Source organism: Sander vitreus, chromosome 24 (genome assembly GCF_031162955.1).
Source record: "Sander vitreus isolate 19-12246 chromosome 24, sanVit1, whole genome shotgun sequence".
Classification (NCBI taxonomy): Eukaryota; Metazoa; Chordata; class Actinopteri; order Perciformes; family Percidae; genus Sander; species Sander vitreus.
The window spans coordinates 13,548,232-13,574,011 of NC_135878.1; the positions used below are offsets into that span (position 1 = coordinate 13,548,232).

Below are 25,780 nucleotides of genomic sequence, written 5' to 3' on the forward strand. Positions count from 1 at the left end.
GGCCTACTACTCTTTGGCCGGCTCGCAAGCCCAAACAAGTGTGTGCGGCATGCCTGTTGTTTTGTTTCCAGTCTAGCTAGATCAGGTGTGGTATTGTAGTTTTTCTAAACGTTACTAGTTGTTGCAACAGTATGTGAAAAAATAAAACTACAAAAAAAAATGCACGCCGTTAAAATGGGCTTGCGTTAACGCAGTTAATAACACGTTTAACTGACCGCACTAATATATATCTTTAAAAGAATCGGTTCAGGCACCAGTATCGGAAAAAACCCAAACGATACCCAACCCTAAGCATATGTTGTACAAAAATGTCTATTGGAGCCATATCCTAAACCCAACATTGGCGTAGCGGCCATTGTGAGCGTTGATCGATGAACGAGGAAGTTGTATCTTTATCGTATCTCGTCCAATCTTCCCGAAATTTCTCATGATTGACACGGGTCCAGTCTTGAGGACATCTACTGTACATGTCAATTTTGACTCATAGTCATAGCGCCCCATGCTGGCAACAGGAAATCAGCCTTAAAAAGGACAAACATCCAATTTAAATGAAATTTACAAGTTCAAAACACCTGTTCATGTCTGTCTTCTTTAGTCTATCAGCTATTTAGGTTTTTTTCCTGGCACACCTCACTTACACATTTTGCTCTTACTGCAACGTTGTGTGTAGACTGTTAACATCTTTGTGCTCATTTTATGTACTGGTGTTATTGTTGAATACATATTTCTAAAACTGTATGATGTTTTTGTTGACTTATTATTACACAATACTTTTTCTGACCTTTTGAAATGCCCCTGACAAATTACCCATATTACAAAAAAGGACTAAAACTAACACTAATAAAAACTAAACTAAAACTAAGCATTTTCAAAAAAATAACCTAAACAAGCAAACCCGTTTTTAAAACTAATTAAAACTAAACTGAATTTGAAAACCAAAAGTCAAAATGAAATAAAAACACAAACTAATGAAAAATGCAAAACTATAATAACCTTGCTGGAGACGGGAGCGGGCGGATGCCACCGGGCCGAGGACCCAGCGGGAGCTGGCCACTACCAGGCTCGGAACCAGCAGGAGCTAGCAGACAGATAACACCAGAGTCCCAAACTGGGTTCCGTTTTATTTCAGACAGTATGAATGAGATACTATCATATCAGCAGACCAATAATGTGGTAAACCTGGAGAGGTCAGCCTAACTGCATTATATTCCATGATATTCTTATATTTTTTTTCATTTTGAATTGTCACCTGGTGCATAAATATTATAGAACATGTGTACGTGTACAAATAACAAGGTCACATGAGACACAGCCGTCTATCTAACCGTATACAAACTGGGAACTATATTCTCAGAAAGGCGAAGCACTGCTACTTGGGTGGAGTGATATACTCGCAGCACCTGAAGCCCTGTGGTGAGGAGCAGAGAGTTCGCTCAGAGTTGGAGTAATAGAGTCAACAATTACTAGATAGTAAAAGCTAGTGACCTTGTTTATTTGTACACGCTGTGACTATACAAATCACAACATGTAAACAGGACCACGTTGGCGTTATTTTGTCACTTATTCAGAGCAGTAGGCTAGTTGGAGCCGGTTACCTCCAGGATCTGTGCTAGGCTTAGCTAGCGCTGGGGGTTGTCAGACAGAGTTACGACATGAGCAGGGTATGTATGGACTTGTCTAACTCCTGGGGGTTACTGTGAATAAGCTAAAGTCCCAATAAGTCGGCGTGTTCCTTTAAGTTGTTGTTAAGAAGTTAGTTAGTCCTGTGACATGAGGACACTTGAACTGGAAACCATTCACAGCAGCCTCTTTCGCCGATAACCCTACAAACAGATGCATACGTAACGCTGCTTAGACTCCTAATGGATCCTCTTCTGAAACACATTAGCTTCGGGGAGCTAGCTGCGGCTAACATGCTGTGAATGGTTTGGCTAACGTTAGCTTAGCCTCATTAGCACAGCAGTAAAAACAAACCTTCTCCTCGCAGCTTCGTCTCCGGTTTTAAAACCACCTCCAGCTGTTTCCGGTGTCGGTCCATGTCTGAGTAGCAGACTAACTCCTCGGGGGGTTTCTGCCGTTATTCGGATACCGGCTAACGGCTCCTCTCCGCTGATTGCTCCGGTGTTTAGGTCGGTAACATATGAACGGTAGTCGTCTTCTTCTTCCTCTGTCCATTCCCGGCAGACTAGGCAGTGTTACCGCATTGCTGCCTCCCGCTGGTGATGAGGACAGTCTCCATTAAAGATCCTCCTGGACCTTTATTTTCCTCAACGGCTCCGTGGATTTGACTAAGGAAAAATACAACTTCAAATTGTGAAATGTGTGTTATTCAACTTGAACATCCAAAGTCAAACGAGCATAAGAAGAAATACATAACAAGTGCAATACTGCAAATACTAATAATATTTATATAAATACAAGTAAATACACATAAAGTCATGAAAATATAAAAAAACATGCAGTAACGGATAATATATGAAAAGACATATAAAGAAGATAAATACTTTACACTACAACTCCCTGCTCATTGTTCTTGGGGACTTTAACAGTGCAAACCTCAGCAACATATCAGTTATAGTAAATGGAAGAATGTATCAGTCAGTGTACTATATCTTGTACAGCTTATACAAGGTAACAGAGAAATTAAGACTTAACGTTACAGAAGCGCTCAAGGAGGTGCTGTGGCTTAGTTGGTTAAAGTGCCTGTCTAGTAAACAGGAGATCCTGGGTTCAAATCCCAGCAGCACCTTGTTGTTGCAGAGATTACCTCTGTTTGCATCCCATCAGCATGTGTACCCGATCCCCATGCTACCCTGGTAGCAAAGGTAAAAGAGGATTGAAAAGGCTGACCGTTTTCATTGTCATATTACATTTACACAGAAACACTACATTAATACATACTTAAGATGGTACATAAAAACACATGAAATGCAAAACAAGATTATTTTTTCTCTTCCCGGAACCTGGGGGAGGGGGGGTTCCGTAGAAAAAATCGCTTGTTTTGGGCTTGTTTTCACAGGCCTGGGGTCCGTTTCAGAAAGCAGGTTTAGTGAAAACTCTGAGTTTGTTAACCCTGAGATGAGGGAAACTCTGGCTTTTCCGTTTCAGAAAGAGAGGTAACTTCACCTCAGAGTCGGTCCGTCAGAGACCTTATCCGTCCTCATATCACCAACATCCGCCATGCTTTAACATCCCAGCACATTCTTTGTGTCGCATTACGTTTTTTGCAAAACGGCAGTTTTCTTTACAACATTGGTGATGCGGATCATGGTGCTTGCAGCCTCAGAATGGGTTACTTTCTCGCCCGCAGGATTGCACCCAATTGAAATTATAGGTGTAATACAATTCCAGTTTCCACCAGTAATATTATAAGTTAACTGGGATTAAATATGAAACCGAAAACTCAGAGTTAATCAACTCAGACATCAGCGTTACACTCAGTTTGTTAAACCTTCTTCCTGAAACGGACCCCTGGTTGCCCATTTGTCTCGCGAGATCTGGCAACACTGGCTGCGACCTCCGTCCCATTGTTTGCATTTTACCTCTCGATGAGGACGGCGGAGTAAAACGCGCCAGTGTTTGGTCTCCTTCCAGAGAGAAACATCACAAACTGCTGCATGAGGTTTTAAAACCTGAAACGAAGCTACAAAGAGCAGGTCTGTTTTCTTTCCCTGACCGGAAACGCGTTTATTGTTGTTGTTGCAGGGAGTCCGCGCGCTAAGCTAACGTTAGCCGCAGCTAGCTCCTGCTAACGTGTGTTATTGGATATGTTGTGAGCTTCGTATTTTTCCTCAAACGCAGGTCGGGGAGAAGTCGAGGAGAGGCACTTCAACATGAACTCTGAGAGGAAACTGTCAGCTGGCCAGCGGAGAGGTGGGAGACGTTTACAATGTTGTATATTCTTCTTATATGTTCTCTTACTTAACGTGAACGTTACCCTGTTGGGTGAGATTCATTGTAGTGTGAGCTGGCTCTGGTTTATAATGCCATGTAACTTGTATTATCTAGTTTGAAAGTCAGTCATAACTGAAAAAGTACATTAATAAGTAATATCTGCTGTCAATGCATGAATTGGAAGACAGGAGGTGTTGCTTTTCCCCACTGTTGCCAGTGGGGAAAAAGAAGTTAGGGCTGGGCAATGGACCTTTTTGCATGGCAGACATGTTGACTTGTCTTGGCAGGAAAAGCACAGCTGAAATTGACAACCTTAACAATGGCTCAATTCCATCAAGTGTCCCAGTAAGCTATTTCAGTGAGTCAGCGTGCACAATACCAGGGCCTCTCCTAAGTGGAACGCAGCCACCATTAATGGTTTTGAATACACCTGTGCTTTTCCTACGATGACATGTGAACACGTCTGCCGTGGAAAAAGGTCTATATGTCGATATCGTATCGATATGCTGGAAATTGTCTTACATTTTGGATATCGTGATATCATGCCTGGTTTTAAAGGCTGCATTACAGTAAAGTGATGTCATTTTCTGAACTTACCAAGCTGTTGTAGCTGTTATTTTTAGTTTTTGCCTTTATACACTTAGTCATTGTAAAATAAAATGTAAAAGCACCATATATACCAAATAGGCCAAAACTAATAGCTGGAGTATCAATACATCTGTTACAAATACTTACCAGTATTGTAATCCATGACTAATTCAGGAGTTACTGCTGGTTAGTATATTGCGTGAGCCCATCTAAAGTGAGCACTTTGTATGCTTTACAAAGCATTTATAAATGAGTTGCAAAGGCTAACAGAACCTGGACACACACATAATGTTCTATTTGGACATGCCTTCAGAAATATGCCTACGGATAGTTAGTGTGTTAATGCATCTTTAACAAGCACTTACCAACACATCAATCCATGATTAACTCAGGAGTTACTACTGATTAGTTGACTACATGGCATGAGCCCATCTAAAGTGAGGACTTGCTATGCTTTACAAAGGATTTATAAATGAGTTGCAAAGGCTAACAGATACAAAGAGACACAAGTAAAACAAGTATTTGTAACCCTTATTACGATGTAGTAAGAATGTACATTTATGAAATAGGTCATAGTAGTGTTATGTAGGTGATATCAGTGTGGATTTGGACCAGAACCGAAGAAAACTAGATTGTTAAGAGCACAGAGAATTGAACATCAATAAAGAGACTAGGAAACCAGGATAAAGTTTGAGAAGTGTATTAATATACACAGGAACATGGCATACATACAGATAAACACAGGTATGAAAAATAACTAAAATAATAAAGTGCGCACATAACAGAAACCCTTTTCAGTTCTATGAGCTCAATTATTCTTTGATGACAAGAGTTCAGAGATGTTCAACGTTGGGGCCCATATGAGGGCAATCCGTCTAAGTTCAGAGTCTCGATCCTGTAGCTCGCCACCCAGCCAACTGAACTGGGAATCTCTCAACCCTGGAAGTCTCTGGGATCTGAAGAGTCGATGTGATTCAATATCCCTCTCTGGACCGGACCGCCCATGCGTAGCGTTTCTCAAATCTCTACCTCCTCCACCTGTAGATAAGGCCAAGTCAGTTCTCTCAATTACTATTCAGTAATAATTGCTTAGGCTACAATGAAAATAAAATGAGGTAATATTTCAGTTAATCCATATTGAAATATCTAAATCTCTATTCAGTTGTACAACCGTTCGTAAATGTCTTCTCTTAGGTAACAAAAGTATATAAATCCCTTTCAGGTATCAAAAGTACATTTATAATTAATAGGCGACCTTTATACAAGAAATACATTTCTAATTCAAGTTTTATGGAACCTACCTTAGTAACATTAACACTATCCTAAATAAAATTGCATGTAAACGTATCTCAAATTGTATTAGTTTCCCATAACTTAAGCTACAGTGTTTGTAATTTAGAGGCATTAAGACACGCGTGCTTATTTATCCCTCCCTGTACTGTTAACAGTAGAAAGAATGCACTCAAAATTAGCCTCTTTGATTTACTTCACTATAAACTCCAGTTAAACAATTAAACTCACAATTTGTACTAACATTCATTCAACAAAATACCCACAGCTAGCAATAGTGTTGAAAAGCAACATTACTTTTCATAACCAATAGATGGTCTCATTAGCCTTTTCACAGGCAATATGCAGTATTCCGCTAGCCTTTTGTGGCTAATTACCCTATTAGCATATGAATACAGTACCTTAGCTAACCCGTTAGCTTTGCACTATTAGCACTGATTAGCATGGATGCTAGCGAACTCAAGGCCTAGTGCTTAGGAATGACTCACCATTTTAATGGAATTCACTGCCTTTATTTCCGTGACGACAGTGGATTCAGGCACAGCTCTCTTTTGCTCTATTCACAACAAGGCATAGCCAGTATTAGATACCATTTAGTATGTAGAATTGATTTAATTCACTAAATGTCGTTCCTTTTTCTCTTACCGAGTGAATAACCGCAGCCTCATACAACGTTCCGATGCAGGCGCCTGAAGGAACGTGAGGGGACGTAAATCTAGCGATCTAACATAGCCTGATTGGTCAGCTCACTGACCCAAGTTCACCCATTGGCTTATTTATAAGCCCATCAAAGCTAGACAAAGACAGACAAAGAGCGACATTAAGTGAATTAAATCAATTTTAAATACTCTCTATACTATATATATCTAATATACTATCTAATACTGGCTATGCTTTGTTGTAAATAGAGCAAAAGAGAGCTGTGCCTGAATCCACTGTCATGGAGTTAGAGGCAGTGAATTCCGTTAGGTGAGTCATTCCTAAGCACTAGGCCTTGAGTTTGCTAGCATCCATGCTAATCGGTGATAATACATTGTAATAAGGGTTACAAATTCTTTTTTTACTTGTGTCTCTTTGTATCTGCTAGCCTTTGCAACTCATTTATAAATTCTTTGTAAAGCATAGCAAGTCCTCACTTTAGATGGGCTCACGCCATGTAGTCAACTAATCAGTAACTCATGAGTTAATCATGAATTGATGTGTTGGTAAGTGCTTGTTAAAGATGCATTAACACACTAACTATCCGTTAAAAAAAACCTACTTATAAACATTTTACATGGGCTTACTTACTATGGACCAACCATTTACTAACTATTTACAAACGCTTTACTGATTAGACTGAATGTAGGAATTATGCTTTACTAAAGATAAATATGGAAAATTACTAATAGTTTGTAAATAGTTTATAAATGGAAAATTATTTTACAAATGGTTTTCGCGATAATTTAGTGTCAAACTTCTATTTTTTCTTCGAGCCTTATTGACTATGAACAAACCATTTATGAGTGTGTGTATATGAGAATTAACATAGGAGCAATGCTTTACAAATGATGAACAAAGCATTTACTAATGGTTTGCAACTGGTTTATAATGGGAAATGATTTCATTTATAAATGGTTGTTTCATTATATATTAAGTATAAATCTTGTACTTAAAAGTATTTTTCTAGATAGGCTTGTTTGCTATGAACAAACCATTTATAACTCTGTGAATAAATGCTTTACTGATGATGAATTATGTATGAACAATAGATTAATTATGATGAACAAACCATTAACTAATAGGCTTGTTTACTATGAACAAACCATTCATAACTGTGTGAGCAAATGCTTTACTGAGGATTAATTATGTATGAACAAAAAATTAATAATGATGAACAAATCATTAACTAATAGGTAACTAATGCTTAATAAATGATTTATATGTAATTATAGTGCTACCAAAATTTCAGTTGGGGGCTACAGTGCTCCTAATAAAAAAAGTTAGTTTGGAGTTTGGCTGGACGATATTTAGTTTCATCGTCTACATCGCGATGTGCGCATGCAAGACAGTTACATTGCAGCACATTGCGATGTTGACGCTAAAACTTTTTTGCTGCTTGATAGAGAAGTCAACTTTCACCGTTCTCCTTTTACATGATTGTTATTGGCCGACCCTTCCCCTTTAAGACAGGTGGCCAGGTGGGCAACGTGTGTATGTGACGTAACGTTAGTCCAACTGGGTTTGTTTTGGGAAGTGAGGATCTCCGTGTGTAGAAAAGTACCGTAAGCGGCAGCTGACACAGAGATGCACTTACTTTTCTATTGGTAGTGAAGCAACAATAGTCGGGTGTTTTATGTTCGCTGCAAAGGCAAACTAAATCACCTGATTAACGCAACGTAATCACAACACCTCCCGGCCATTTTTCACCACAGAAAGCTGCTACCAGCCAGGCTAAAGCTAATATAGTTAGCCTAAAGAAACAAGGCGTCTGTCCCAGCTAACGTTACGGTTTGGAGCCGCGGCGCTGGAAACGTAGTCAACCAGTGTATTGATCTACCTAATGTCCCTCTCCAAAATCTCTTCAGAAGAGTAGTCACAGCCTTACTTGCTTTGGTGTTTGTCAAACATTAAAGTTCAACAAAGAATGGTTCACATTAGAAGAGTTCCTTTTTCATTTTTATTTTCTATGTAGATGCACTCCCCTACAAAATCATCCCAGTACTCGAGAATGATTTATTATTTCCAAATAGAGCTATTTATGTCATCTTCTTTTTTCATATCGCAATATATATCGCAATGTCAGTTCTTTCCTACAGCGTGCAGGCCTATTTGGAGCCCTTTTTATTTGGTTACATTTTTTTACTGGTGAAAGTTACAGGAGTTCATATACCGTGTCATATGAAATATAATAATCAATGTAATACAATAACTGTTGTTTAGTTATCATTGGCTGTGTTCTATCCTATATTCAAGAGATTCACTTCAGCTTTGCACAAGAGGATAGACAGTCTGTTAAATATATGGGGGATTTCTATTTTGTCTCCCATTGTTATGAATTATGTCTACAGGTAACATTAAATATAATACACGGTAGGTAAGGCATAGACATTTCTCTGTTCTCAGCTGAGGTGGAAACATTAACGCTGCAGTACCGTTGCACTTTACATTAGCCTAGCAGCTAGCGGAGTTTCCTTCTGCTTATTGCTTTATCCTAGCGCTGGGCGATATGGAGAAAATCAAATCTCACGATATTTTTGACCAAATACCTCTATCGATACCACAACGATATTGTAGTGTTTTGCTTTCACAAAATATTTACACAATGAGATTTTTGATAAATAATCATCAGTAATGTAGATATAATGACTAAGTGGGTAAAGGCAAATAATAGAACCGTTACAACAGTCTGGTAAGTTAAGAAAATGACAACTTTACTGTAACACAACCTTTAAAACCAGGAAAAGACAACACTTATACCATATTACGATATCCAAAATCTAAGACAATGTCTAGTCTCATATCACGATATCGATATAATGCTGATATATTGCCCAGCTGTACTTTATCCCGATAAAACGACGTGGTAGAATTTGAGCCTGCATGCACGTCTTTGTAGTCTGAAATAGAGCAGCTGATATTAAGCCTGTCACAATAACAAATTTTACTGGATGATAAATTGTCCCAGAAATGATTGCGATAAACGATAATATTGTTGTTCTGAGACCATTTTCATCTAATATAATGATAATGGCATAATAATGCAGGTACACCTTTTCAAAGATCAATAAACTTTTTTTTCTAAAGAATATTAAACACTTGAACTGGAAGACATTTTAAATATCCACAATAAATGAACAAAACAACCCAAAACGATAAATAAAAGGGACTCTCAGTCTCCGTTAACACAAATGCATCATGTAATCATGTAATGATCATGTTTCATTGGCCAGTTACCACTTGCTCATGTTAGTGCACGTGACGTGCACGGGTCTGTAACATGAGCAGACCCTATGGAGTGTGCCACGTGACGTGTGTGCATATTTCGACTGAGTGACTGTGTAAGTGAAGAAATGGATGGAGACCAAAAAAAAAAGAAAACCGGAACGAATCAGAGGGAAAAGAAAGGACCTAAAGAGAGAGCGAAGGGAGTGAGTGGCGCAAAAGAGAGAACACAAAAGTAAGAAAATGAGAGGGAGAACAGGAAATAACAGAGATTGAAGCAGAAACTTTAGTGGTCAAAAGTAATCCCATCCTAGAGGTGTTGAAATTAATCAAATCGATGTATCGAATCGTGGACATGGACGATGCCGCATCGATAATCGGCCGGGCCATAATCGATTATTTCTGTTTACAATTTAACATATGTTAAAACATATGTTCTGTTTACATATTCTGTTATGTTTTGCACATCTCTCTGGCCTCTGTGATGAGCTGCATCACCACACCTGTATGTTCCAAGCATCCAGGCATTCCTGCGATTTTCCCCCCTTCTGAACTGATGTGTCGATGATGCTGTTCTTTGAGAGGTTTGGTGCACGGCCGGTTGGAGACTGCACTAAAGAAGATCTTGGCTTTAACACACAACAGGGAGATGATGTGGAACTGGTCTAGCATCTTAGAGTTCTCCTCCTTTGGAATCCAGACCCCTTTAGCAACTCTCCACTGTTCAGGAGTACTGCCCCTCCTCCTGACACGCAGATGACACGCAGAATCTTCCACAGGCGCAGCAGGAGTTTAGGGGAGTTCTTGTACACTTTGTACGACGTGCCGCTTGGTCCTGGAGCAGAGCTTGCTCGCGCTTTCCCGACAACCTCTCGAACCTCCTTCAGCTGCAGATCTGCCATGATGAACAGCACACTTGGCCCAGGAGGGTCTATCGGAGTGCTGCACTCCCCCAACTCCTGTTCTCTCGCTGGGTTGCTGTATGTTTCCCTCAGGTGGTGATCAATCTCCTCCTGACAGCAGACCAGCTGGCCGCTACGCTTCTGTCCTAGCAGCTCCTTAGTGGACTTAAAGAGGTTGGCAATCAATGCGCCTTGTCATGGCTTGCAGTTTCCTGTCGACATCTCCCCTCATGGTGGCCTCCAGAATCTGGTCGACATCGATGTTCAAACCGGTTCCACAGTGAGGTTATGTTAGCTGCTGGCCACATGATCCGCCCCCTCTCAGCCTTTTTTCCAGGATGGAGTCATTTGCAACACTTGGAATTTCATTGGGTGTTTCGGGTCTTTCAACATCATACACGCCTCACCCAGGCGACCCAACTGAGGCTGATCAGACCCCCAGCTTGTGTCCAGTTGGTGAATCTAGCTTGTTTGCCCCCATGGATCTCCTCTCTTGAGCCATAGCCATCTTGAGGCTTTCTCTGCCGCTTCGGTGGTATTGTGGATGGCTCTTCTCCTCCTAAGTCCATCGATGCCCAACGGACTGAAGGCTCTGAACAGGGATCGGGCTGCAAAGCCCCTGCGTCCGACCTCTACTGGGAGACAGCTTGCTCTCCATCCGGCTCGTCGACACTCGCTGACCAGTCCCTCGTACTTGGCGAGCTTCCTTTCAAAGGCCTCTTGCAGGCGGTCTTCTCAAGGGCCTGTTAGCTCCAACAGAACCACTTATTTGGTGGACTCAGACAAGAGAACAATATCTGATCTTAGGCTGAATCCCAATTCTCTGTCTTATCCCTACCTCTTACCCCTACCCATTCGTCTTAGCCCTAGCCCTTGTCCCTCGAAACCGAGTGGTAAAGGGTAGGGGTGAAAACATACCCCTATGAAATGAGACACCACTTGGTTACGTCACCATACAGTATTAATCACAAACTTCCAAGATGCCGTCTGCAAGTGTGTATGTTGATTGTATGGGTTTTGACAACAGTGTCCTATGCATGTATATATTTTATAGTTCTTTTATGTTCACTTTGGTGGTGCAGATGTTCTTATCTGCGTACTACTTAGGTCTGTTTGCAATACATATTTTTATACACCCTGTATGGTGTGTTGTATATCTGTTTATCACTGTTTTGAATGTCATTGATGTTCAGAAACACTTTCTTTAACAAAAATCTGTCTTTATTGCCCGATAAAGTAAACCTAACAGATAAAATATGTTATATTACAGAACCATTATCTACCTTTAGAACCATAACTTACATGTCAAATAAAAAAGGCACTCAAATGTATAAAACAAAAAAAGCCACACAATACCATAAACAAAGAACTACAGCTATTTTGAAATTCCAGACCCCAGTCTGATGCCTGTTGGCCAGTAACCCTTCCCTCCAAACTCATTGCTTTCATTAGTGTCCTGTATCATAACCACCAACAATGTACAGGTGAATTACACATGATTACTGCTCATTTTCAGCCAGAAAGTAGATCCACTGCTGGGTTTCCTCCTGCGTCCCTGTGTGATACAGGACGGTATATGTAAAGCACGTATCGACGTCTCCAAAGCAAGTAGTGTTATGCACTGATGTCAAATGAAATTCGCTGCTAATGGAGTTAAGTTAAAACTGTAGACATGCATGGAGTCCATTCAAGGCAGAGAAATGCGGGACTGTTGTGCAAATCAGCAATGTAACATTAGCGTTAGCATAGCAAGCTAGCGATTTTTAAAAACGTTTCAATTAAGAACATGGTTGCAAATATACAGTGGTGTGAAAAAGTGTTTGCCCCCTTCCTCATTTCCTGTTCCTTTGCATGTTTGTCACACTTAAGTGTTTCGGAACATCAAACCAATTTAAACAATAGTCAAGGACAACACAAGTAAACACAAAATGCAATTTGTAAATGAAGGTGTTAATTATTAAAGGTGAAAAAAAATCCAAACCATCATGGCCCTGTGTGAAAAAGTGATTGCCCCCTAAACCTAATAACTGGTTGGGCCACCCTTAGCAGCAACAACTGCAACCAAGCGTTTGCGATAACGTGCAATGAGGCTTTTACAGCGTCCTGGAGGAATTTTGGCCCACTCATCTTTGCAGAATTGTCCTAATTCAGTTACATTAGAGGGTTTTCGAGCATGAACGGCCTTTTTAAGGTCATACCACAACATCTCAATAGGATTCAGGTCAGGACTTTGGCTAGGCCACTCCAAAGTCTTCATTTAGTTTTTTCTTCAGCCATTCGGTGGTGGACTTGCTGGTGTGTTTAGGATCATTGTCCTGCTGCAGAACCCAAGTTCGTTTCAGCTTGAATACACGAACAGATGGTCGGACATTCTCCTTCAGGATCTCTTGGTAGACAGCAGAATTCATAGTTCCTTTTATCACGGCAAGTTTTCCAGGTCCTGAAGCAGCAAAACAGCCCCAGACCATCACACTACCACCACCATATTTTACAGTTGGTATAATGTTCTTTTTATGAAATGCAGTGTTCCTTCTACGCCAGATATACTTGGACACACACCTTCCAAAGAGTTCCACTTTTGTCTCATCGGTCCACAGAATGTTGTCCCAAAAGTCTTGGGGATCATCAAGATGTGTTCTGGAGAAATTGAGACAAGCTTTGATGTTCTTTTTGCTCAGCAGTGGTTTTCTCCTTGGAACTCTGCCATGCAGGCCATTTTTGCCCAGTCTTTTTCCTGATGGTGGAGGCATGAACGCTGACCTTAACTGAGGCAAGTGAGGCCTGCAGTTCTTTGGGACGTTGTTGTGGGGTCTTTTGTGACCTCTTGGATGAGTCGTCGCTGCGCTCTTGGGGTAATTTTGGGCGGCCGGCCACTCCTGGGAAGGTTCACCACTGTTCCATGTCTTCGCCATTTGTGGATAATGGCTCTCACTGTGGTTCGCTGGATTCCCAAAGCTTTGGAAATGGCTTTATAACCCTTTCCAGACTGATAGATCTCAATTACTTTCTTTCTCAATTGTTCCTGAATTTCTTTGGGTCTCGGCATGATGTGTAGCTTTTAAGGATCTTCTGGTGGACCTTACTGTGTCAAGCAGCTCCTATTTAAGTGATGCCTTGATTGTGAACAGCAATAATCAGGCCTGGGTGTGGCTAGAGAAATTGAACTCAGGTGTGGACAACCACAGTTATAGTATGTTTTAACAAGGGGGGCAATCACTTTTTCACACAGGGCCATGATGGTTTGGATTTTTTTTCTCCTTTAATAATAAACACCTTCATTTACAAATTGCATTTTGTGTTTACTTGTGTTGTCCTTGACTTTTGTTTAAATTGGTTTGATGTTCCGAAACACTTAAGTGTGACAAACATGCAAAGGAACAGGAAATGAGGAAGGGGGCAAACACTTTTTCACACCACTGTATATGTACAGGACTGTGTAGAGCACAAAACAAGACTGTCGTAATTTTTCTTCTTTTCAGTTCTTTAAGCCGAAAGTACTTAGATTTATGGATCTCTGTGGTCGATCTGGCAACCGTTGTTGCCGGTTGCGGAATGTATTCTGGATACCCCTTGCTTTCAAGTAAGCTTGCGTCTTTGCATGGTTTTAAGGGGTATTTAGCCTTTCCCCTTAGCCCTACCCCTCCATCAAAATGAGTATTGGGATGGCCCTTACGCTCACGTGAACGCGCAAAACTAAGGGGAAGGGATAAGACGGAGAAATGAGACGCAGGTGGTGGTCACGATGTGGTTGGGGAACTTGAGTTGCTGCTCCAGGTCCACCAACAGCTGCCAGTCCCTCGCAGTGGCCAGGATGCCTGCAGATGTTTTTGCAGCTGGTCTTGGCTGCTCTCCAGCTCTGATGAAGGTGATGGCTTGCTTGGAGGGGCGGGAGCGCTTGGCCCACTCGACTCCTGCAGCAATGGCTTCAGCACCTGGTCATGTCTCCACCTGTACCTCCCCTCTCCCAGTGCCTTTGAGCAGCAGCTCAGAATGTGCTCTAGGGTTCCACGCTTGGAGCACAGTGGACATGCTGGTGACTGCACTGTGCCCCATATGTGAAGGTTTGATGGGCTGGGAAGCGCATCATATACTGCCTGGATGAGAAACTTGATCCGCTGTGGCTCTGCCTTCCACAGCTCCGCCCATGTCACCGTCCTCTCGATCGCGTTCTCCCATCGTATCCAGGCACCATGTTGTATCATTCCCACTGTCCTGCAGGTCCTCACCTCCTCCTGGAATAGGAGGCTATTTTGTCATTCAAAATAGCCCCCCCCCCCCAAGGCCACTTCTGTTCTCAGTGTTTGGTAAGTTTAACGTTATACCTTCGATAACGTCCATACTGTCTGTTCAGCCTAGAATTGTTTATTTACATGATGAGGCATTACAATTAGCATTAGTAGCTAGGGTTAGTAGCTTGCTAACAATCGATGGTAACAAAAGCAAAGTAATTTTGCTAAAGTTAGCCACGTTTATTGCTGGTTGCTCACTAATTTACAACGCTAGTGCCAACAGCGAAGGCAGAAAAATGTCTGACGTAAACACACAATCATTTCAACCCCTTACCAACCTAACGCCAGTCAGGGAAGCGTAAATAGGAAGCCTTTAGCCAACTGTAACGTTACATACTCTCGTCCTGTGGCCTGTCAAAGACCAAGTGATACACTTTCGCAATTTTCATATTTATTTATTGCTCACCATGTGTAGAGAAGTTCCGTCAAGTAAGCCCACAGGCAGTAAAAAAAAATTGTTTGTCTAAAATGTAAATAGCACACAAAAACCTAACACAGAACATTTTTTTGTGCAAATACATTTTCTTGAATCACTGAAAAAATGTGAGAATGCTCTTTTTTCAGTTTGATTAATCCTGACATCATAATAAAGCATAATAAGAGAACTGTGTCATAGAGAGGACGACCTCAATGATACATAGCCGTGACTCCTGTGTCGTGGTGTAGTTAACATGTCTGTATTATTGTAGTGTGTTCAGAGTGATTAGCGCAACACCTGAAAAGCACCGTTGTTGCTCTCTACTCCTCACCACGGGGCTTCTCAGCAAATCACTTCGGCCAAGTAGCAGAAGTAGCAGTGCTTCGCCTTCTGAGAATATAGTTCCCAGTTTGTATACCGTTAGAAGATGGCTGTGTCTCATGTGACCTTGTTATTTTTACACGCTGTGATTATACAAATCACAACATGTCAATAGGAAAATGTTGGCATTATATTGTCACTTATTGGGAGCATTTTGGCTAGTTGGAGCCGGTTACCTCCAGGATCTGTGCTAAACTAGGCTAGCGGTGGGTGCGCCAGACAGAGTTACGACGCGCACAGAGAAGAGAAGGGTATGTATGGACTTATCTAACTCTGGGGGATACAGTGAATAAGCTAAAGTCCCAATAAGTGGTCGTGTTCCTTTAAGTCCATCACCATAATTTATATGATGACTGGCAGATTAGGTCTTTTTTTTAAATAACACTTGAAGCCCTAATAGTGTTCAGCTTTACCTATGTTCTTCCTGATATCTTCTCCCTTTTAACCTAGCCTCCAGTATTTATATGAACTGCAGCACTGGCTAACTTTGTTATATCAACCATTTTATATTAATGCTTACTATTCATGATGTAGCACTGAAAGCCAACTTCATCACTTCAGTACGTACATTTGTATCTAGATAACTAAGATCACCTTGACCTTGGTCCACCTCCGTGTATTGATACTGAAATGTGTTTACTGCCATTTTTTTATGTGCAATAAAGTAATTTATGAAATTGTTTTTCTATGTCAGTCTTTTTCAATTATGGTACTATACAGAACTAAGTGTAATATCAATGTACAATTAAACTACCTTACCTGGTAACTTTAACAATGTTGTTTATCAGAATGTAGATTAATAATGAAAAACAAAAATGTAAGGTTGTCTTGTACTATTTGCATACATAACACACAAATGTGAATATTATAATTTGTCCTTAACATTAAAACCAAGGATCAGAAGAGTGACTTGTGTCATATGTACATATCAAATGTACTGACAAAAACTCACCAAATTAACAAGTACCATGTTACATTTAACAAGGTATGTGGCAAGTTGCAAAATCAGGTAAGAGTAATCACCTTATAGACACTTTATACTGATTTCTGTTTAATCTTTCAATTTAGTTTAACTTATTTAACCTGATTCTCAATGGGTCATCTGCATATGGTGAGCAATAAATACATATGAACATTGCGGAAGTGTATCACCTGGTCTTTGACAGGCTATAGAACAAGAGTATATAACATCACAGTTGGCTAAAGGCTTCCCATTGATGCTTCCCTGACTGGTGTTAGGTTGATAAGGGGTTGAAATGATTGTGTGTTTACGTCAGACATTTTTCTGCCTTCGCTGTTAGCACTAGCGTTGTAAATTAGTGAGCAAATAGCAGTAAACATGGCTAACTTTAGCAAAGTTACTTTGCTTGTGTTAGCCTGGATTGTTAGCAAGCTACTAACCCAGGGTAACGCTAATTGTAATGCCTCATCATGTAAATAAACACAAAATACCAACAATAGTCTCACTGCAATAATCTATTGGTAATGTCTAAATTGTAGGCTGAACAGACAGTATGGACATTATCGAAGGTATAACGTTAAACTTACCGGACACTGAGAAGTGGAAGCGCTGGCACATTGAATTGCCAATTGAATTAAGAGACCAAAAAACAATGGCAATATGAAATGCAATTCATTAAGATTTCATTCTAATGTTTAGTCAAAATAATTTTAACTAAATTGAGGAGTGCATTGAAACTTTGCATTTTGTCGCAGGCATTCACAATAAATGGAAAGACCTGCGTTTTCGCCCGATTGTCTGACAAGTGACGCAGTATTTGTAAATGAATGCTTATCCAGCATTGGCAAAATGCTGCTAATCTCCCCATGAGTAGTGTATCTTGTCTAGCAGCTCCTCCAACTTTTAGACACACCAGCTAGCATGGCCGCTTCTAGCCATAAAAAGGTCCAACTTCTTCTGAAGGACAACACTGTTGTTGCCAACTTGGCCTTTGGTTGTGGTGTGACTGATTCACCTCTAGTCTCTAATCTTTTCAAATGAATTTAAATAAAAAGGATCACATAATTATGATCAACAATATTACAAAACTGTTATTTCTCTTTCAAAAGGCAGCAATATATAACAAATTATAATCGACAGTGTTCATGTGATTTCATACATTAGCAGTGAACTAATTAATGCATAACAATCATGAAACCGTGATTATTTTTCAGACCATAATCGTACCAACAAAGTAATCGTATTGTTGCATCCCTAGAAACAACAGAACTGGACAATCCCCATGCTGCTTTTGAGAAACCATTGTGACGTTATGTAAACAAACAATTGTTAAAGCTTGTTGGCTCATACTGGACTTCATGGTGCATTCAGCTGACCCTCAGTAAACTCATATTGCATTCATGTCCCCCTTGTTATTGTGAGTGTCGGTGCTGGAAAAACAATCTTTAAGTCAAAGATTGAATTGAAAATCCTGACACCCATATTTATTATGAGAGTGAATAGAGCTACTTATCAAAGTATTGTTAAGATTCACATTAATAGCTGTCAGTTTGTGTTTCAGCTTTACCTTCAGATGTCCAGAAAGTGATTGTTGGTGAAGAACATCAGCAGGAGTGGAGCTCCAGTCTGGACCAGGAGGACACAAAGCCCCCCCCACACATTAAAGAGGAGCAGGAGGAACTCCGGATCGGTCAGGATGAAGAGCAGCTTCAGCGGCTGGAGGAGGCTGATATCACCAAGTTCACATTCACTCCTGTCCCTGTGAAGAGTGAGGATGATGAAGAGAAACCCGAGTTCTCAAAGCTTCGTCAAAGACAAACTGAAGCGATAAAAACAGAAGCTGGTGGAGAGGACTGTGGAGGACCAGAACCAGCCATGAAATCAGATCCAGATACACATTTACAACCGGATACTGATGACCAGACTGGAGACTCTTCTGAACCTGAGATTGATACCAGTGCTGATTGGAAGGAGACCAGAGAACCCCAGTCAGGTTTAACCTCTCTGGAAAATAATGAAGTCCCTGTCAGTGATTTGAGATGTAGTGCTGGTGAGAATCCACTTAGCTGCTCGGTCTGTCAGAAAACCTTTACACAGAGTAGAGGATTAAAGACACACATGAGAATCCACACGGGAGAGAAACCATTTCGCTGCTTAGTCTGTCAGAGAGCTTTCCTAGTGAGTGGACATTTAAAAAAACACATGAGAATCCACACGGGAGAGAAACCGTTTATCTGCTCGGTCTGTAAGAAAGCTTTTAGAGTGAATGACAGTTTAAAGAGACACATGAGAACCCACACAGGGGAGAAACCGTTTAGCTGCTCCGTCTGTAAGACGGCTTTTAGGGAGAGTGGAAACTTACAGAAACACATGACAATCCACACAGGAGAGAGGCCGTTTATCTGTTCTGTCTGCAAGTATGATTTCAGAGAGAGGGGAAGTTTAAAGAGCCACATGAGAATCCACACAGGAGAGAAACCATTTAGCTGCTCCGTCTGTAAGAAAACTTTTATACAGAGCGGAGGTTTACAGGCACACATGAGAACCCATCACGTGAGCGTTACAAGCCACCCCCTTGTTTTGCTTCTCCCTGTCTGCTCTACTCAGGTGTTTCTGATTTGATTGTTAGTGGTTGGCTCCCCCCCCCCCCCGTACTTAAGGAAGGCGGGAGGACTCTTTCAGACTGAAGCAGCTGTGCAGCAGCGTGTTTATTTTTTTGGGGGGATTGAGGTCTGAGGGCTATGGCGCACAACCAAGATGATGTTTCAAACTAAATTCACGATATGTAGTTATTGTACTATAAATACAGATGTATAAATGGTAATAGATAATGAAATAATTAAGAGTCTGAAATGTTACACTCAAGATCTCATCTGAACAGTTAAAAAAAACTTTCGACCAAGTTTAAAACTTTTACGGCCAATTAAAATGTCGGGTTTTAATCGGGTGTGAGTCCGTAAAGTCTAAATGTATTAACAAGAGTATATAACAGTCTTTCGGTCTAACGGTCTTTCTAAAATGTTTCACTACACTTCCTTACATTGTACAGGGTTTAAAACACCTAATAGTAGAGAGAGAGAGAGAGATCCACAATCACCTGCGGCCTAACAACGTCGCTGGCCGCTGGCAGACACACACACACGGACACAGCGCAGCAGGCAAAGGCGGGGGAGAGAGATACCCGTTTTATCTTCGGGAGACTTGTTTAAATTATGACTATATAGCTATATACATTACATTTAGTATTTAGTTAATACTTTTGGTGTATTTGTTTTCTGTTTTATTTAATTAGAAGTTGAGTTTCAACCTGTACGATAAATTATTAAAACAGTTGTACATAAAGTGGTAACGGTAAAGGGGAGACGCCAACATTTCTAATTTTCATTGCTAATTTCTATCTGTTGTCCCTGGGCATATACAGTGCACTACAAAAATATAGAAATGATAATTTGACATAACACTAATAGGGACACCTAGGACGGCTGCTGTGTCGCCCGATAAAAATAGCCGGGGAAAGGGTCCTCGACAGCTGTTCGACCTCGGTGGAAAGCTAACAGCGTACAGTGTACCGGACAATCCAGCTACCATGCCTGCTAGCCCTGCTGTGTCGCCGGGTAAGCCTAGTGGAGGAGGGCTGTGTTAACACGGACTGGTGTTAACTAGCTAACTAACTAACTGCTAACTGCTGGTGGAGTTTGTGACTGTAAAATGCCGACCATTCTACATTCCACGCAAATTTACGGCTGTTTTTATACTCCCGTTTACAGCCCACCAAGCGCTAATGCTAGTATGCGTTAGCTGAACTTTACGGAGACTAAATGTAGCCTGTTTCGTATGTTGTTTTTATATGATGTTTTCATATATTTTAAATGTGTAACACCACTTGTGAAACGTTGTTTCGTGTATATAGTTGAAATGACAATAAAACACACTAGAGTTGAGTTGACTGTCTCACTGTCTGTCTGTAAACGGTAGGCGTGGCTTGGGAGTAGACTCTAAAGCAGTGAAGCAAGTGCATTCTGGGATTTGGTGTCTTTCATCCACATGAGCCAAAAACACATTTTCTGGCTTTTCTCGGCCTAGAAGCCACCAATTTCTAAACAAATATCTATTTTTTTTTTTTTTTTTTAAATAAATAAAGCCTTCCCCAATGTTATTTTCCTAAACGGTTTGTTTTCCTAAGCATGTGAAGTTGGTCACCGTCGTGTTTTTGTCATTTTTTTTAGTGTTACTAAAGTCTTTCCCAATGTTCTATCCCTGAACCCAACCTTTTTAATTATTATTATTTATTTTTTTTAACGCGTGTGACGTTCTCGTAGTAGCACGGCACGTTCTCGCGATAACGCGTGTGTATGTTTACATCCGCTGTATATAGCATAGACATACACGTGGATAGCTCGAAACACGTACAGATAACACGCCATTTGGCTTTAGGAAGGTAGCGTGTATGTTTATAGGTTGGACACCCCTATACAGCGTAGTGTATATTAATGATAAACCGCTAGATTTTCGAAACTATATATATATATATATACTTTATATATTATGATGGCCCACAGGCCTATAGTTATGAGCCTCCTAGGAGAGATAGAGGCCAGGGGGAGATCAGGGAGAGGAATAATGGGCACTTCTATTATAGTCGTCAGTTTTCTACACAAATAATGAATGTACATACTGTAACTACACTTACATATAGCCATATTCTACTGCTCTTCATACTATTTATCCTGCACGCACAGTACACTTACTCTTACTACTCGTTAGTTTCTGCACTACAATGGCACTGTTACCACACTGCACATAGCTGTACATATCTATCTATACGGTTCATTCAGTATATCCATATTTAGTTCGTATTGACTATGTTAACTGGATTATCAATATCAACATTGTACCCCTATCATTACTCTAGGTAATTCCGATACACAGCCTACAGGCAGGTGGTCCGATGGGCATATGGGTTTCTGGGCAGGGAGGTCGGGAAGGCGATACCAGCTTGTGTTGCGGCTGCAATCAGGAGGCAGTTTCCAGAGGAAGGAAACTGGACCACCGGATCAATAAAGTCTATACGTCAGTATGATGAACAGTAGGCCTAAATGAGATTTGGGTTTATTTACGTAAGTAAAGAGAGGAGCATTGCTACATATCCTTCATTTCTGACCTACTAGTAATTCAGAAGAGGTTTTTGAGAATGATGTCACGTTCTAACATCCAGACTCCCTGCTCATTGTTCTTGGGGACTTTACCAGTGCAAACCTCAGCAAAATATCAGTTATAGTAAATGGAAAAATGTATCAGTCAGTCAGTATATTGTATTTTATACAGCTTATATAAGGTAAAAGAGAAATTAAGTCGGCCCTTTCAATGCCTTGGTCGTTAAAGTTCATGTTTATTTCACCTCTGACCTCAGTCGACAAAATGAGTAAACCGTTTGTTCAAAGTGTAAGAAGGCGCTGTAGCTTAGTGGTTACAGCGTCTGTCTCGTAAACAGGAGATCCTGGGTTCAAATCCCAGCAGTGCCTGAGCATCAGATTTTCAACAACAAACTTAATTCCTGATTTCCCAGAGCCCAAAAGATATGGAATTTTAGGATATTAAAGGTGCAATATGTAATACTGACAATAAATTAAAAATAGTTAGGCATTTTAAATACTGGAGAGAGTTGACTAAAAATAACACTATCTTGCCGTCCTCTCCGCCCGACTGAACACACTTTACTGGCTTAGAATTACAGGAACAATCGCTAAACTCACGGTCCTCTTTCCCGATTTAAAGCCCCCTCTCTCTTGGCTTAAAATAACTCACCGTTAAAATAACTCACCGTTGTGTGCTACACGTTGTAAACAGCCGCTGTCCGCTTGCCTGGTCCTCTAGTAACATTAGCAGTAAGCAGGGTTAGCATGGCAGCGTTAGCCAGGACCAGTCAGGAAAGATAGTATTTCAACTTAGTATGTGTCCTTAATATCTGATGACGCATTGGGGACAACTTTTGGATTTATTACAGTAAATATATTACATATTGGACCTTTAACAACTTCATATTATCAAAATCATAGTATGATCCATCCAGAAAGTAACATGTTATTGTACATCTCAACACCGTACGCATGGCATGTCTCCTCCTAACTCCTGTCTAAGTTAAAGACTTAAACTAACAGATATCAGCGTGAAACTTCCCCAGCTGATTACTGACATTAGAGACTGGGTTTGGTGAATGATATACAACGAAGCAAACAGAAGAACAGGATTGCAAGAACGAGACTGACGGCAACGTTTTTGTCTCCGATCTGACGCTGAGTTGCAGGAGAAAGCAGGTGTACAGTATAAAGCAGAGGCTGATTGCTGACGACATGCAGCTGGACTCCTGACTCCCTCACAGCTGGCTCCATTCCTGCAATCAAACACACAGACACCGGCACAGGGGAGGAGAGGGTGCGGACGAAGAGTCAACATTTACCTCCTATCTGGATACTTTGCCTCGTGCGTTTTCACCGTGTTGTTTCATGCTGGCTCGCTGAACGTGGACAACCCGGTGGAAAATATTACTGCATGACCATTTTATTTCCTATCTTATTCTGCATTAATTACGTCGTTTCATGTACAGCACTCACTGCGTGTCATTTCGTTATTATAAAGTACTGAGCTTTAGGCTGTTTCTTGTACAAAAGGTGTTCAAATAAAGTTAATTATCATTATTGGTTGCTCACGCTCACCCTCCTGCCCATATTTATCCACATGAATCAACTCAGATTCATGTGAGAGGCAGGCGTTTCCCATCTTATCACCCAACTCATCACTCAGTGAGAAAAATGCATCATAAACTGCGAATTGTGTGTTAGTATTGTCAAGTTAGCTAAAAAAGTTAAAGCTACGTCAGTATGATGAACAGTAGGCCTAAATGAGATTTGGGTTTATTTACGTAAGTAAAGAGAGGAGCATTGCGACATATCCTTCATTTCTGACCTACTAGTAATTCAGAAGAGGTTTTTGAGAATGGTGTCACGTTCTAACATCCAGACTCCCTGCTCATTGTTCTTGGGGACGTTACCAGTGCAAACCTCAGCAAAATATCAGTTATAGTAAATGGAAAAATGTATCAATCAGTCAGTATACTGTATTTTATACAGCTTATAGAAGGTAACAGAGAAATTAAGACTTAACATTACAAAACCCCAAAAGGAGGTGCTGTGGCTTAGTTGGTTAAAGTGCCTGTCTAGTAAACAGGAGATCCTGGGTTCAAATCCCAACAGCACCTTGTTGTTGCAGAGATTACCTCTGTTTGTATCCCATCAGCATGTGTACCTGATCCCCATGCTACCCATTATGCAACCCTGGTAGCAAAGGAAAAAGGTAAAAAAGGATGGAAAAGGCAGACGCAAGGCAAAGGCAGCTTAAGATGATACATAAAAACACATGTAATTCAATTTAAGATAAAATATACACCTAGTTTATTCATCAGCCATTTGTGTTCATTTGGCCTAATTATGTTGTTTTGATAAAAACTGGTAAATTGATTATTACCTATCCTCCACTCTGTAAGGAAGAGCCTGGAAGAAGCTCATATCAGGCAGTCGGCCCTTTTAATGCCTTGGTCGTTAAAGTTCAAGTTTATTTCACCTCTGACCTCAGTCAGCATCACATGCACCTTAAGCCACACCCAACAGTGATGCTGTTTACTCAAAGTAACAGAAGGCGCTGTAGCTTAGTGGTTAAAGCGCCTGTCTCGTAAACAGGAGATCCTGGGTTCAAATCCCAGCAGTGCCTGAGTATCAGATTTTCAACCACAAACTTCATTCCTGATTTCACACTTAACATGCTGCAAACTCACGGTCCCGATATACAGCCCCCCCTCTCTTGGCTTAAAATAAATCACTGTTGTCGGCTACACGTTGTAAACAGCCGTGGCTTAAGCATGGTGGCGTTAGCGAGGACAAAATACACTAGATTGGTTTTTTATTACAGTTAATATCTTTTTTTCAACGGAGCTTTACTAATCAATAACCTACCTCCTATCACAAATGTGTTCAATCCATTTCCCTTCTCAAAAAACATTTTCAAATCAGAGTTTGAATTGTTTCACATCTAGTATTGGTCATAGCCCTGTTCACTAGCTCATTGTATGCTCGTAAGAGAGAGATGAGGCCACAGGGGGTGCTGTAGCTCAGTGGTTAAAGTGCCTGTCTTGTAAACAGGATATCCTGGGTTCAAATCCCAGCAGTGCCTGATTATTGGTTAATTATCTTTAAAACACTGTTTGCCTCTTTATTTTCAACAAGGGCAATACACTTAATACCTGATTTCCCATATCCAAAAGTTATATGTAACATTAGGCTATTACCAATTGAAGTTTAAAACTCATAGTATGATCCATACAGAAATATTATAAATCTCAACACTGTACGTGCAGCATGTATCTTCGTTAACTCCTGGTTAATCAAATTAGTCCAGTCCAAAGTTACCTTTTGTTAATTTAGTTTAAGCATCATTGTATGTTTTTAAAAGTGTTAGCATCCTAATAAACAGGCTTTTTTTTGTACCATAATTGTTCGGATTTTCCGTTATTTAGCCCTCCGAAAAGGCTTACCAGGAAGCACACCATGTCATGACTCGTGTTTGTCCTTAAGTTTATTTTAAATTAAATGACCACAGGTCATAAACCTGAAATACAACAAACAAATAATGACAATATATTATTCAAATATACCATGTGACCATATTATTCAAATGATATAATAATAATAATAATAATGTAAATAATGAAATCAAAGAAGCCTGCAACACCATCAAAATGTGGCAAATCTGGCTTAAAACAACATTGACTACATCACCCAGATTGCCTAGCATCAGAGGAGCATCCGCACAGTGACTCTGCCGTCACTGGTTGCTATGGACACTGTCACAGGACACAGAACCCATGCCACCATGTGCCTCGTACAAAGGATTAACACACGCACAAACACAACATAAGGCGGCGCTCCACCATGGATCACTGAACCAAACCATCACCATCACCACCGCCACCAGAAACAACAATCACTAAATAAATGCTGCAAACTCACGGTCCTCTCTTCCCGATTTACAGCCCCCCTTCTCCTGGCTTAAAATAACTCACCGTTGTCGGCTATGGCCGCTG

The 25,780-nt window shown here is 40.6% G+C and overlaps 2 protein-coding genes and 5 non-coding genes across 8 annotated transcripts in view; 6 read left to right on the top strand and 1 right to left on the bottom strand.

Annotated features, from left to right (window-relative positions):
• LOC144512817 (uncharacterized) overlaps positions 1–2,177 on the bottom strand; it is a 6,270-nt gene extending 4,093 nt beyond the window's left edge. The window contains exon 1 of the mRNA XM_078243760.1: positions 1,975–2,177. Within this exon, the coding sequence (XP_078099886.1) occupies positions 1,975–2,038 (64 nt within the window). The 5' untranslated portion in view covers positions 2,039–2,177. The remainder of the gene's footprint in view (positions 1–1,974) is intronic.
• The window catches only part of LOC144512835 (uncharacterized), a 50,144-nt gene continuing 25,761 nt past the window's right edge, over positions 1,398–25,780 (top strand). Inside the window, exons 1-3 of one of the 2 annotated variants that reach the window (XM_078243785.1) lie at positions 1,398–1,661; positions 3,802–3,873; positions 18,209–20,588. In XM_078243785.1, coding sequence (XP_078099911.1) covers positions 3,834–3,873; positions 18,209–19,269 — 1,101 coding nt within the window. In that variant the 5' untranslated portion in view covers positions 1,398–1,661; positions 3,802–3,833 and the 3' untranslated portion in view covers positions 19,270–20,588. Of the gene's footprint in view, positions 1,662–3,519; positions 3,657–3,801; positions 3,874–18,208; positions 20,589–25,780 lie in introns of those variants that run through there. The other variant, XM_078243786.1, reaches the window with a different exon arrangement.
• trnat-agu (transfer RNA threonine (anticodon AGU)) lies at positions 2,676–2,749 on the top strand. The gene has a single exon. It is a non-coding gene; the product is annotated as a tRNA-Thr (tRNA).
• Positions 22,097–22,169, top strand: trnat-cgu (transfer RNA threonine (anticodon CGU)). Its single transcript has one exon. It is a non-coding gene; the product is annotated as a tRNA-Thr (tRNA).
• Positions 23,829–23,902, top strand: trnat-agu (transfer RNA threonine (anticodon AGU)). The gene has a single exon. It is a non-coding gene; the product is annotated as a tRNA-Thr (tRNA).
• trnat-cgu (transfer RNA threonine (anticodon CGU)) lies at positions 24,339–24,411 on the top strand. Its single transcript has one exon. It is a non-coding gene; the product is annotated as a tRNA-Thr (tRNA).
• trnat-ugu (transfer RNA threonine (anticodon UGU)) lies at positions 24,798–24,870 on the top strand. The gene has a single exon. It is a non-coding gene; the product is annotated as a tRNA-Thr (tRNA).